A 13,607-nucleotide genomic window follows, 5' to 3' on the forward strand; every position below is an offset into this window, starting at 1 on the left:
ACCTCCCCTCCCCTCCTCCAGCCCCTGCTGACCCCCACTGCGGCCCCGGAGGTATTGGGTGCCTTGGCTATTGGAATCTTCGGGGCCCGTGTGCTGGCGAACCCCGAGCCTGAGACTCCCTTCTCCCCACACAGATGGGGCCCCCCAGCTACAAGAGCGAGAACAGCAGTGCGGGCGGCTTCCCCTCCGCCTTCTATGCCGCCAAAGGGCTGGTGCTGCCCACCAACGACGGGACCCCGCCGAGCGACCCATCAGAAGGCAGCCATCCCAGCTCCGCCGACGAGGAGCACCTGGACACGGCCGAGATCGCTTTCCAGGTGAAGGAACAGCTGCTGAAGCACAACATCGGCCAGCGTGTCTTCGGGCATTACGTCCTGGGCCTCTCGCAAGGGTCGGTCAGCGAGATCCTGGCTCGGCCCAAGCCTTGGCGCAAGCTGACGGTCAAAGGGAAAGAGCCCTTCATGAAGATGAAGCAGTTCCTCTCCGACGAGCAGAACGTCCTAGCACTCAGAACGATTCAGGTGCGCCAGAGAGGTGAGTGGTCCAGGTGGGGGACCCGGATGGGGGGCGTTGTGAGTGACCCTTGCCAGCCTCAGGAAGGATCTGATTCTGAGGACGAGGAAACCGAGGTTTTACCTTACCCTGATTTAAGACGGTTGTCAGAAGGCAGTGGGGACGAGAGTGTAGGAGACAATGATTTAGAATCATTAGCATGGAAAGTGTTTCATCTTCAGATAATGTTATGCATGGCATGTTTGTGTGTATGTTTGGTTTTATAATAAGGGTTTTTAGTTGTTTTATTATTGGATTGTTACATGCTGTTTTTATCACTGTTGTTAGCCGCCCCGAGTCTACGGAGAGGGGCGGCATACAAATCCAATAAATTATTATTAAATTATTATTATTATTATTATTATTATTATTATTATTATTATTATTATTAGGGGGATAGCTGAGAGCCCATGGGTGAACCCTAGGTTCAGGAGATTCCCAAAACAAAGAAATCAAATTCTTGAGAAAAAGTTTTGAATCTGCAAGAGCAGAATTGTGTAAATAGCTAATGCGTCACTTCCTGAAATATAGAGGATTGCGGGTGTCTGTATGTAATTCCTGGAATTTAGATAAGGGTCGGCAACTTCAAACACTCAAAAGAGCCGTTTGGACCCATTTCCCACAGAAAAGAAAACACTGGGAGTCACTTCCTGTGTCCGACTATTTCCTGAGCATCCACAGAACTAGCAATTTGTAGCTGAATTAAATGTTCTGTTTTCTTCTGAAACTTTCTTGGATTTATCCATGGCTAGCCTATCGGGGGTCAAAAAGCTCAATACATCGTATCACACATTGGCGTTTGTGATGCCTATTTTGAGCGACAGAGGGATGAAAGAGCCACAGGCGGCTCCTGAGCCGGGGATTGCTGACTTAGGTGAAAAGAGCTGCTCCAAACCAAATGACCATATTCTGTTCTGTGTCTTTGATCAGGAAGCATCACGCCAAGGATCAGGACCCCAGAAACGGGCTCAGACGATGCCATCAAGAGCATCTTAGAGCAGGCCAAGAAGGAGATCGAGTCCCAGAAAGGAGGTAAGAAGTCTTTTGCCCTCTGAAATTTAAAATTATATGTTTGTGAGTGACATAGGGGAAGGTTTGGTAGGGAAGGTTTGCCTATTTGCCGATGACTCTAAAGCAGTGATTTTCAACCTTTTTTGAGCCGCGGCACATTTTTTACATTTACAAAACCATGGGGCACATTGAGCGGGGGGGGGGGGGTAAGTTTGGGCAAAAAAATTCTCTCTCTTCCTCCCTTTTGCTCTATTTCTCTCTCCGTCCCTCTTTCTCTCCCTTTCTTTTTTCTCTCTCCATCCCTTTCTTTCTCTCTTCCTTCCTCTTTTTTGCTCTTTCTCTCTCCCTCTGTCTTTCTCTCTCCCACCTTCCCTCCCTCTCTTTCTCTCTCTCTCTCTTTCTCTTTCTCTTTCTCTCTCTCTCTCATTCTCTTCTTTCTTGCTTTCTTTCTCTCTTTCTTTCTTTCTCTCTCTCTTGCTTTCTCTCTCTCTCTCTTACTTTCTTTCTCTCTCTCTCTCTCTTGCTTTCTTTCTCTCTCTTTCTTTCTTTCTCTCTCTTGCTCTTGCTCTCTCATTCTCTTCTTTCTTTCTTTCTCTCTTTCTTTCTTTCTCTCTTGCTTTCTTTCTCTCTCTCTCTTGCTGTCTTTCTCTCTCTCTCTCTTTCTCTCTCTTGCTTTCTTTCTATCTCTCTTGTTTTCTTTCTCTCTCTGAGCTTCGCGGCACACCTGACCATGTCTGACGGCACACTAGTGTGCCACGGCACACTGGCTGAAAAACACTGCTCTAAAGTGTGCAATAGGGTTGATATTTCTGGAGGCGTCTGTAATATGGTAAATGATTTAGCTTTACTAGATAAATGGTCAAAGCAATGGAAACTGCAGTTTAATGTTTCCAAATGTAAAATAATGCACTTGGGGAAAAGGAATCCTCAATCTGAGTCTTGTATTGGCAGTTGTGTGTTAGCAAAAAGGTCAGAAGAGAAGGATTTAGGGGTAGTGATTTCTGACAGTCTCAAAATGGGTGAGCAGTGTGGTCGGGCAGTAGGAAAAGCAAGTAGGATGCTTGGCTGCATAGCTAGAGGTATAACAAGCAGGAAGAGGGAGATTGTGATCCCCTTATACAGAGTGCTGGTGAGACAACATTTGGAGTACTGTGTTCAGTTCTGGAGACCTCACCTACAAAAAGATATTGACAAAATTGAACGGGTCCAAAGACGGGCTACAAGAATGGTGGAAGGTCTTAAGCATAAAACGTATCAGGAAAGACTACATGAACTCCATCTGTAGAGTCTGGAGGACAGAAGGAAAAGGGGGGACAGGATCAAAACATTTAAATATGTTAAAGGGTTAAATAGGGTCCAGGAGGGAAGTGTTTTTAATAGGAAAGTGAACACAATCTGAAGTTAGTTGGGGGAAAGATCAGAAGCAACATGAGAAAATATTATTTTACTGAAAGAGTAGTAGATGCTTGGAACAAACTTCCAGCACAGTCACTGAATCTAAACATGCCTGGGATAAACATATATCCATCCTAAGATAAAATACAGAAAATAGTATAAGGGCAGACTAGGTGGACCATGAGGTCTTTTTCTGCCGTCAGTCTTCTATGTTTCTAGTAGGAGATGAGACTCAGTTGCTTTGAGTTCTTCTTAACTTTGGCCATTGTGTTGCGGCCCTAATTGGGTGCATTTTTTAAATCCTTCCCTAAATAAATCCCTATGTCTTCTCTCCAACTCAACAAAATAAGGGGCAATCTTTAAATACTCTAAACATTGCAATAACTTACTCGGTTCCCTTGAAATTAAGGTGTCGCCTGCTGCCCTCTGCCGGTTCTTTTGGGTAGGAATTTTGCAAGCTCTCCTGGGGTTTGTGAAGCCAAGGAAATAAAACTCTGTGTCCGAGGGCCATAAAACCTCAAATAAAAGGCCGTGGGTGTGTGCGTAAGGAGGTTGTCCCTTCCGGTCAAAATTCTCTTAAATCAAATTGACATTAACAGACAGATTTTTATTACTTCGTTTGCATAATTGACGCCTCTCTGTTGTCAGGATCAATTTGGAAATGATTTCTGTCACTAGTCAAACAACCAAGGATAGAAATACTGAATTTGAACCAGAGTACATAATAATAATAATAATAATAATAATAATAATAATAATAATAATAATAATAATAATGATGATGTATTGGATTTGTATGCCGCCCCTCTCCGTAGACTCGGGGCGGCTAACAACAATGATAAAAACAGCATGTGACAATCCAATAATAAAACAACTAAAAACACTTATTATAAAACCAAATATACACACAGACATACCATGCATAACTTGTAATGGCCTAGGGGGAAGGAATATCTCAACTCCCCCATGCCTGGCGGTATAAGTGAGTCTTGAGTAGTTTACATGTGGCAGTGGTGGCTGTTCGGACAATGATACAAGCCAACATATAGTACAGGTATTATTTACAAGATGTACAATATCTCCATAATATTACACAGTAATTATAATACGGTCCATCTTTTTCAAACAAAGCACGTACATATGGTATTGCATATATTATCTCCTTCACACACAGCAGATATAATATTCCATTTAGTATGAGCACACAGCCTACTCTCTTAGTCTCTTATTACCTTTACATCAGTAAAATACAGTATATTCTTTTTTTTTAAGAATTTTAATTTTTATTTACAAATATACATTAAATACATAAAAACATATAGTTACGATTAACAATAAAAACATGGTAAATTACATAAGCAATAATCATACACTTTGGCGATAGGCCAAAACAAATATACAAAACAATCAATAGATATACAGACCTCTTATTACCTTTATATCAGTAAAATATATTCTTCACAGTCTATCGCACACAGCTCTTATCTATCGTTACAACTTAATGCTCAGCAGTGTAGTATATTCTACACAGTATTTTGCACACAGCTCAGATATTAATACTAACCAGCACATAAAACCCACAATACAATATAAGGCATACAGCAGAACAGATGCAATGCAACAACAGAACGTAACAGAGATCAGCACATCTGTCTCCCTAATAATGCTAAATTTCAACCTAGCTCTTAAAGTAATATCTGTTATTTCCTCCTAACATACTATGCTGGTTTATCTCCATATATTGGAAACCCAGTCAAAACAGTGCATAGTACTGATAATTTCAGTTTACTGAGACAATGTGAAACGGTCAATGGCATTATTAGCTGATTGAAGCCAGTGGTCTGGACTTCTTCAGAAACGGTGGGTTCTGCCTGCTGTTTGGAAGTCTGAAAAGATTGTTCATGGAACCTGAAGTCGACAATGACTTCACGGATTCCATCCCTTCTCCTCCTCCTCCTCCTCCTCCTCCTCCCCCCTCCTCCTCCTCTTCCTCCTCCCCCTCCTCCTCCTCCTTCTCCTCCTCCTCCTCCTTCTTCTTTTGCCCTGCTCCACAGGGGAGGCGAAGAGCACCTGCGCGCCCCAGGCAGCCACCAACGGCATCAACGCCAGCAGCTCCGAAGACGCCATCAAGAGCATCCTGGAACAGGCCCGCCGCGAGATGCAAGCTCAGCAACAGGCCTTCCTTGAGCTAGAGTCCGGCAGCCCCAGCCAGCCCATCTCCACTCCCCCCACGGAACCGTCCCCTCTCTCCTCCTTCAGCCAGAACCTTGTCCGTGCCTACATCAAGCAGGAAGAAGGGGGTGGGCTGGGCCCCAACGTCAGTGGCGGCAGCTGCAGCGCCACCCAGGCCCCTCTAACGGTGCTCTCCCCGGCGGTCTTTGTGCAGAACATCATCCGAAAGGTCAAGTCCGAGATTGGCGACTCCGGCTCCTACTTTGACCAGCACTGGGCGTCCGACCGGAACCTCCTCAACCGGCCTTTCACCTCGGTCTCACCCTCCCTCTCGTCCTCGTCCAGCTACTCCAGCATGGCCAACGGACGTGGGTGGCCTCGAGGCGAACCTGGGGACTCTGGCCCAAACGAGGAAGACTTGCCCACCTCGGAGGATGAACCCCACCGGGTGCTGGACATAAAGTCGGAAGCGGGGGGTTCGGAAGCCCAAGGGCGCCTGTCTTACTACCCATCCTATGTGCCAAGGACTCTCAAGCCCACCGTCCCCCCCTTGACCCCAGAACAGTACGAGATGTACATGTACAAGGAAGTGGACACCTTGGAACTCACACGGCAAGTCAAGGAGAAGTTGGCCAAGAACGGGATCTGCCAACGCATCTTTGGGGAGAAGGTAGCTCAATCGTCAGTCGCGAGGAGGCCAAGTTGGCTGGCTAGAGAAGGGAGGTCGACAGGGTGCTCCCAGACAAGGTTGTTATCATGCAGAGACGGGCTAGAAGACACCAACCCAACCCTCTTTCTTAGCCAGGGGAGAATTGTTAAGGAAAGACAAAACATTGGTAGGGTCTTGGTTGTCTGTTTCTTTTTAAGATGGTTGTGCTGGAGCAAACAAGACCTCCTCTTGGTCTGCTAACTTGTTTCCCAGAGTGTTCAAACTCTGAGGACCTTAGTAGAAGACGGAGGCATGCTGATGTTCTCCTGCAGCTGACATTTTTGGAGGCAAGCTCTCCTCGGCCATAGGGGTACCATTGAGCCTTCAAGACCAATGGCCTTTGACCGATCCGCCCTCCATCTGTTCCTCTGGTCCCCTTGGAAATCCCCTTCCAAGTTACCCGATCCAATCTGATGCCATTTCCAACCTCACAAACAGGAGCTGCACATTTGCCCTGAGGGATTGTGTTGTCCGGAAGCACCCGAGTGTAGAGAGGCTGAGTGGAGGAGCGTGTGTAGTGGTGAGGGAGCAGAAAGCCGGCGAAATGTGTGAATGAGACAGAGAGAGGGCACACTACAGAGAAATTGGAAATGGAAATGATCCTTGCTGGGAACGTGAGTGCTCTGATTCATTCGACATTTTATTTATTTAGTTATTTAGTTGGTTGGTTAGTTGATTAGTTAGTTAGTTAGTCCAATACACAATAATACACAATGAAGGTAATAGAGGATACCTTTAAGTGAAATATATTAGAGGAAGAAAAGAGAAGAGAGTATAGGAATAAAAATGTATCACTTGGAGAATAGAAGAAAAGATATAGGTATAGAAGAGAAGATATAGGAGCTGTAGGAGAGACAGTAGGACAGGGGTCGGACTGACCCTGGTTCCCAGCCAGCCTGGACAACTGCTTGATTAGAATCCCGTTATTGCCTTGGCTGAATTTATCTTTTACCTTGAATGAGATGTTGCCCCTGAGACTTTGAATGCTGTGCCCTTATCTTCTGGCCTTCAGGAAGCTCCCGAGATCCCTCCCTTGTTTCAACAGCTGGTTGGAACTCAGGCTTCCCTCCACGCACCCCCCAACCTCTTGCATTTTTTCCTTGAGTCTCAGATTATTTTTTGGTATTCTTTCTGCCCGGCCTCTCGGTTTTATCAGGTTGGGACTGCTGATAAGTCTGGATTGAGACGTAAACAGCCTCCCCTCTCCTTCAGGTCCTGGGGTTGTCCCAAGGCAGCGTGAGCGACATGTTGTCCAGGCCCAAACCATGGAGCAAACTGACCCAGAAGGGACGGGAACCGTTTATCCGGATGCAGCTTTGGCTGTCTGACCAGCTGGGCCAAAACATCAGCCAGCAGGCCAGCCTGCCTCAAGGTAGGCGCCTCCGTCCTTTGCCCTCACTTCATATTTATTCTGGGCCCCATAACCTTTGGCCAGCCCTAGTTATTGTTCTCCTGAAGTGTCTTTTAGCTATTTAAATCAGTTAAGGTGCTACAAGGGCTGTGGAGGTCTTCTCCAGTCTTGGAACCAATCCTCCTTCTTGTCTGCAACCTATTGGAAAATAACCATTCATCCTTGATCTACATGGGATTGGACCAGATTACCTCCGAGACTGCCTTCTGCCGCACGAATCCTAGCGTCCAGTCAGCTCCCGCAGAGTTCGCCTCCTCAGGGTCCCATCGGTCAGACAATGTCGGCTGGCGGGACGAAGGGGAATAGCCTTCTCTGTGGAGGGGCCGGCCCTCTGGAATCACCCCCCCCAGAGATTCTCACTGCCCCAACCCTCCTCGCCTTCTGAAAAAGCCTAAAGACTTATCTATGCCACCAGGCCTGGGGTCATTAGATCTTCCCCACTGACCAACAAGTGTTTTACTGTGTTTCTCGGAGCGAATGGTAACAAATGGTTTTTTAAAATTATATTAGAACTTTTAGACTTTTTTTAGTTATATTAATTGGATTCCAGTTGTATTGTTATGTTTCTTGATATGTTGGGAGCCACCCCGAGTCCCTGGATAGGGGTGGCATACAAATCCAATTAATTAATTAATTAATTAATTAATTAATTAATTAATCAGTCTCATCAGATCCTCTCTTCTTTCTTTCTTTCCATTCACAGCCAGCCCTGGAGAGTCTCAGTCTTCCCTTTCCCCACCCGCCAGTCCCTCTGAGCAAGAGAAAAGCCCCCCCGAGCCCCCCAGTCTTGCCCTGGAAAGCAGCAAAGAAAACCAGCAGCCAGAAAGCAAACCCAGCTCTTTGCTCAGTGACAAAACCTGCTCCAACCACCACAACTCCGTGGGCATCCAGGAGATCGTGGCCATGTCCCCCGAGCTGGACACCTATGGCATCACGAAGAAGGTCAAGGAGGTTTTAACCGACAACAACCTTGGTACGAAGCCACGGGTGGCCCTGTTCCCAGGAATGCTGGGTTGGGTTTGGAGGCCGAGAAGATGTTTCCACCCAGAACCTGGTCAGAAATTTCAGGGATTGAGGACTTCATAGCCATTTGCTTTCGTCTGCGTATTTTAATAATAATAATAATTTATCACATTAGAGAAACATCTTTCAGCTGTGGCGAGGGGGGCGTTTGCCCAGGTTCGCCTGGTGCACCAGTTGCGGCCCTGTTTGGACCGGGACTTACTGCTCACAGTCACTCACGCCCTCATCACCTCGAGGCTCGACTACTGCAATGTTCTCTACATGGGGCTACCTTTGAAAAGTGTTCGGAAACTTCAGATCGTGCAGAATGCAGCTGCGAGAGCAATTATGGGCTTCTCCAAGTATGCCCATATCACTCCAACACTCCGCAGTCTGCATTGGTTGCCGATCAGTTTCTGGTCACAATTCAAAGTGTTGGTTATGACCTATAAAGCCCTTCATGGCACTGGACCAGGATATCTCAGGGACCGCCTTCTGCTGCACGAATCCCAGCGACCGATTATGTCCCACAGAGTGGGCCTTCTCCGGGTCCCATCAACTAAACAATGTCGCTTGGCGGGACCCAGGGGAAGAGCCTTCTCTGTGGTGGCCCTCTGGAACCAACTCCCCCCAGAGATTAGAATTGCCCCCACCCTCCTTGCCTTTCGTAAGCTACTTAAAACCCACCTCTGCCGCCAGGCATGGGGGAATTGAGACTTCTTCTCCCCCTAGGCCGTTACAATTGTATGCATGGTATGTCTGTATGTATGTTTGGTTTTATATATTAAGGGGTTTTAATTCGCTTTTAGTATTGGATTATTATTGTATACTGTTTATGATTGTTGTTAGCCACCCCGAGTTTTCGGAGAGGGGCAGCATATAAATCCAATAAACTTGAAACTTGAAACTTATTAGACTTGTATGCTGCCCCTCTCCGAGGACTGGGGGCGGCTGCTTCTCTTTTCCCAACTTAGTGGGGGTGGAGACAACTAAATTGAAAAGCGCCAGGCAGAAGGCGGCCTTGTAATTAGGACACAGGCTGGGGTCCGGCATTGAGGATGCTCTTAAAAGCTCCTGAGGGGTTTTGTCCATTCCAAGAATACGGCTAATTGTATTTTGTATTTTTGTAATACGTTCCCAGAGGGATTACGACGGGAATTAGGTCAGGGACTGAGAAGGCTCGATCCTTCCAGAAAAAGCAGGGAATAATTGGAGGCTTAAACTGAGATCTCACCATGGTGGGTGGGTGTAGATTGCAGAGGTCTTCTCCTTATCAGCTGGAACTTTTGCCGAGTAAAATGTTAACGTCTCCAGGAGAAACGTGGGTCTGCTTCTCCCCGATGCTTTGGAAGAGGGAGAAAACATTTCCTGCTATTCTCTAAATCAGTGTTTCCCAACCTTGGCAACTTGAAGATATCTGGACTTCAACTCCCAGAATTCCCCAGCCAGCATCTGGGAGTTGAAGTCCAGATATCTTCAAGTTGCCAAGGTTGGGAAACACTGCTCTAAATGAAGGAACCTCTATGGCAGTGGTCTTCAAACTTGGCAACTTTAAAGACTTGTGGACTTCAACTCCCAGAATTCTCCAGCCAGCATATCATATGCTTATTCTGGCTGGAGAATTCTGGGAGTTGAAGTCCACAAGTCTTAAAGTTGCCAAGTTTGAAGACCACTGCCCTAGGGCAACAGTTATGTGTAAAGTGAAAAGAAACAAAACGTGTCCCCAACTTTTAAAGGGCCTTTCTTGATGAAAGCGATGACTTCATCCCGCCTATCTCAATTTAGAACTTGTCCCCCTGCTTAGGTCAACGCCTTTTCGGAGAGCGCATCCTGGGCTTGACGCAGGGATCGGTCTCGGACCTCCTTTCAAGGCCGAAGCCTTGGCACAAACTGAGCCTGAAGGGAAGGGAGCCCTTTGTCCGGATGCAGCTCTGGCTGAACGACCCCCACAACATTGACAAGCTCCGGGACCTGAAGAAGCTGGAGAAGAAAGGTGAGGCCTCCTCGCCCCTCCCCTTCCTGGCTTGCAGTGACAAAGGGAGATGACCGGTGGGTGGCAGGGAGTGGGGTGAGCTTCATGTCTCCTCCAGAGATACTAGACCTGAGTTGGCGGAACAAGACCCACCATACATCTCTCCATGATGATATCCTTTAAATCAGGGGCCTGCTTCAACCTTGGCAACTTTTAAGATTTGTGGAATTCAAATCCCGGAGTTGAAGTCATAAGAACCTCAGAGGAGCCCTGCTCAATCAGGCCAAAGCCCCTCGAGTCCAGCATTCTGTATCCCACAGTGGTCTACCAATTGTCCATGGGGATCTTGAGCAGAAAGAGAAGGCAAGACCCTCCCTTTCCCTGGACCCCCAACAAATGGGACCCATGGGAACCCTGCCTGCCTCAACTCAAAGAGTGGGGAGGGAAGGAGGGAGGGAGGGAGGAAGGAAGGAATGAAGGAAGGAGAGAAAGAGACAACATAAGAACCTAAGAAGAGCCCTGCTGAGTCAGGCCAAAGCCCATCGAGTCCAGCATTCTGTGTCCCACAGTGGCCCACCAATTGTCCATGGGGATCTTGAGCAGAAAGAGAAGGCAAGACCCTCCCTTTCCCTTGACCCCCAACAAATGGGACCCAAGGGAACCCTGCCTGCCTCAACCAACATAGAGGCGGCACTTGGACATCCGTTTCAATCACCACCAATAGATAGATAGATAGATAGATAGATAGATAGATAGATAGATAGATAGATAGATAGATAGATAGACAGACAGACAGACAGACAGACAGACAGACAGACAGACAGAGATAGATAGATAGATAGATAGATAGATAGATAGATAGATAGATAGATAGATAGATGATAGAGAGAAATATAGAAAGATAGAAAGATAGATAGAGATGATAGAGAGAAACATAAAAAGAGAGAGAGAGTGAGAAAGAGAAAGAGAGAACCTAAGAAGAGCCCTGCTGAATCAGACCAAAGCCCATCGAGTCCAGCATTCTGTGTGCCACAGTGGCCCAATTGTCCATGCGGGTCTCGAGCAGAAAGAGAAGGCAAGACCCTCCCTTTCCCTTGACCCTCAACAAATGGGACCCAAGGGAATCCTGCCTGCCTCCCCCAACATAGAGGCGGCACTTGGACATCTGTTTCAATCACCACCTATGATACACTTGGCATCCCTGAATCTGTCTCATCCTGCCTTGAAACTATCCAGGCTGACAGCTGTCACGACCTCTTCTGGAAGGGAATCCCATCAACCAAGGACCCTCTGGGTGAAGAAATATTTCCCTTTATTTGTCCTCACTTTCCTACCTGTGAGCTTTAGTATTGTGTGAGAGAGAAAATAATTTTCCTCTATCCACCTTCTCTATTCCATGCATGGTCTGAATGACACAATTTCCCAGCCCAGGTATAGCTCGATGGCCAATAAGAACACACAGATGTGCTCAAATGCCATGGACTACATTACCCAAAGTGCAATATCTGACTACATCCCCCATAATGCAATCCCTTAAAGAGACAGCTCTTAATCCAAGCTAAATATCCATCTAGTCCAGAGATCTTCAAACTTGGCAACTTTAAGGCTGGTGGACTTCCAAATGCCAGAATTATGGGATTTGAAGTCCACAAGTCTTAAAGTTGCCAGGTTTGGAGACCCCCGCTCTAGTCTATCAGCACGTTTGGAGTACTGGGCACAGCTCTGGTCACTGCACTTCAAGAAGGATATAATGGAACTGGGCAAGGGGCAAAAAAGGGGGCAATAAGAATGATCAAGGAAATGGAGCCCCTCCCTTAGGAAACCGGGTTGTCTCTTCAGCCTTGAAACACGACTTTTAAGATGCTGCTGAGATGAGACATGTGTCAGTCACTGGCCCTTGTGACTTTTTTGTGATGACTGTCCACTAGGCAGCTCACATCCTTCCATGATTAATTTCCGATTCATTCTGGCACTCAATTGCTTTGCCGGCAGACTAAGTCCTGGTCTGATCTTCCCTCCCTTTGGTGCAGTAGATTTTGAGTCTTGTATTGGCAGTTCCGTGTTAGCAAAAACTTTAGAAGAGAAGGATTTAGGGGTCGTGATTTCCGACAGCCTCAAAATGGGTGAATGGGCAGGAGGAAAAGCGAGTCGAATGCTTGGCTACATAGCTAGAGGTGTCACAAGCAGGAAGAGGGAGATTGTGTTCCCGCTGTATAGAGCGCTGGTGAGACCCCATTGGGAATAATACTGTGTTCAGTTCTGGAGACCTCGCCTACAAAAATATGGATCAAATTGAACGGGTCCAAAGACGGGCTACAAAAACAGTGGAAGGTCTTTAGGGTTTTAGTTATTTCTTTTAATTTTAGATTTGTGCCATTATAATATTGTTTTTTACCATTGTTGTGAGCCGCCCCAAGTCTTCGGAGAGGGGCGGCATACAAATCTAATAAAATAAATAAAATAAAATAAAATAAATAAAACTTAAGTCAGGAAAGCCTTCATGAACGCCATCTGTGGAGTCTGGAGGACAGAAAGGAAAGGGGGGACATGATCGAAATATTTCACTGTTGTTGCCTTTGGTATTGTTGTTCTTACATTTTATGGGATACACAAGTCTTTAGGAAGATTTTTTGGAAGCATAATGATATGTTAAACAGAAAGTGGACAATTAAAAGTTTGATTTAAAAGGTGGAAAAAAGAAATGAAACGGTGACTTCCCTCTATAAAAAACATTGGCTCCTTCTTTCTGCAGCGTACCTGAAGCGCCGTTACGGGCTAATCAGTGCCGGCTCGGACAGCGAGTCCCCCAATCCGCGTTCGGAGTGCCCCAGTCCGGGCCTCCAGCTGCAAGACCTCAGCCTCCTGCAGATCAAGAAGCCCAGGGTGGTCTTGGCTCCCGAGGAAAAGGAGACCCTGAAGAGAGCCTACCAGCTGGAGCCCTACCCCTCCCAGCAAACGATTGAGCTACTCTCCTTCCAGCTCAATCTCAAGACCAACACCGTCATTAACTGGTTCCACAATTACAGGTAAAAAACTGGCCAGCCCTGTCTCGTGCCCCCTCTTGTGCCAGGACCCCCAAGAATTCCACATGAACTTACCGTATTTTTCAGTGTGTAAGACACACCTAGATTTTAGGGGAAATGGTGAAAAAAGAAAAGGGGGGGACCCTTAAACAACACACTATAACTCCAAGCAAATCAAACTCCTGTAAAAATCAAACTGTCCACTTAGGAAGCGACACTGATTGACCATCAATTTCACCTGCTGTTGTGCACATTCAACTTTGTACAGAACAAAGTTTTCAATGAGAATATTTCATTCATTCAGATCTAGGATGGGTTCTTGGAGGGTTCCCTTTATTTTTTTTGAGCAGTATATTATAA

The 13,607-nt window shown here is 46.5% G+C and overlaps 1 protein-coding gene across 3 annotated transcripts in view; it reads left to right on the forward strand.

Annotated features, from left to right (window-relative positions):
• CUX2 (cut like homeobox 2) overlaps positions 1 to 13,607 on the forward strand; it is a 103,946-nt gene that overhangs the window by 87,168 nt on the left and 3,171 nt on the right. For 2 of the 3 annotated variants that reach the window (XM_070763288.1, XM_070763289.1), the window contains exons 15-22: positions 1 to 51; positions 135 to 534; positions 1,483 to 1,584; positions 5,013 to 5,800; positions 7,052 to 7,211; positions 7,954 to 8,223; positions 10,057 to 10,245; positions 12,977 to 13,250. The exon at positions 1 to 51 is cut by the window's left edge and continues 104 nt beyond it. In XM_070763288.1, the coding sequence (XP_070619389.1) occupies positions 1 to 51; positions 135 to 534; positions 1,483 to 1,584; positions 5,013 to 5,800; positions 7,052 to 7,211; positions 7,954 to 8,223; positions 10,057 to 10,245; positions 12,977 to 13,250 (2,234 nt within the window). The remainder of the gene's footprint in view (positions 52 to 134; positions 535 to 1,482; positions 1,585 to 5,012; positions 5,801 to 7,051; positions 7,212 to 7,953; positions 8,224 to 10,056; positions 10,246 to 12,976; positions 13,251 to 13,607) is intronic. The other variant, XM_070763290.1, reaches the window with a different exon arrangement.

Source organism: Erythrolamprus reginae, chromosome 10 (genome assembly GCF_031021105.1).
Source record: "Erythrolamprus reginae isolate rEryReg1 chromosome 10, rEryReg1.hap1, whole genome shotgun sequence".
Taxonomy (NCBI): domain Eukaryota; kingdom Metazoa; phylum Chordata; class Lepidosauria; order Squamata; family Dipsadidae; genus Erythrolamprus; species Erythrolamprus reginae.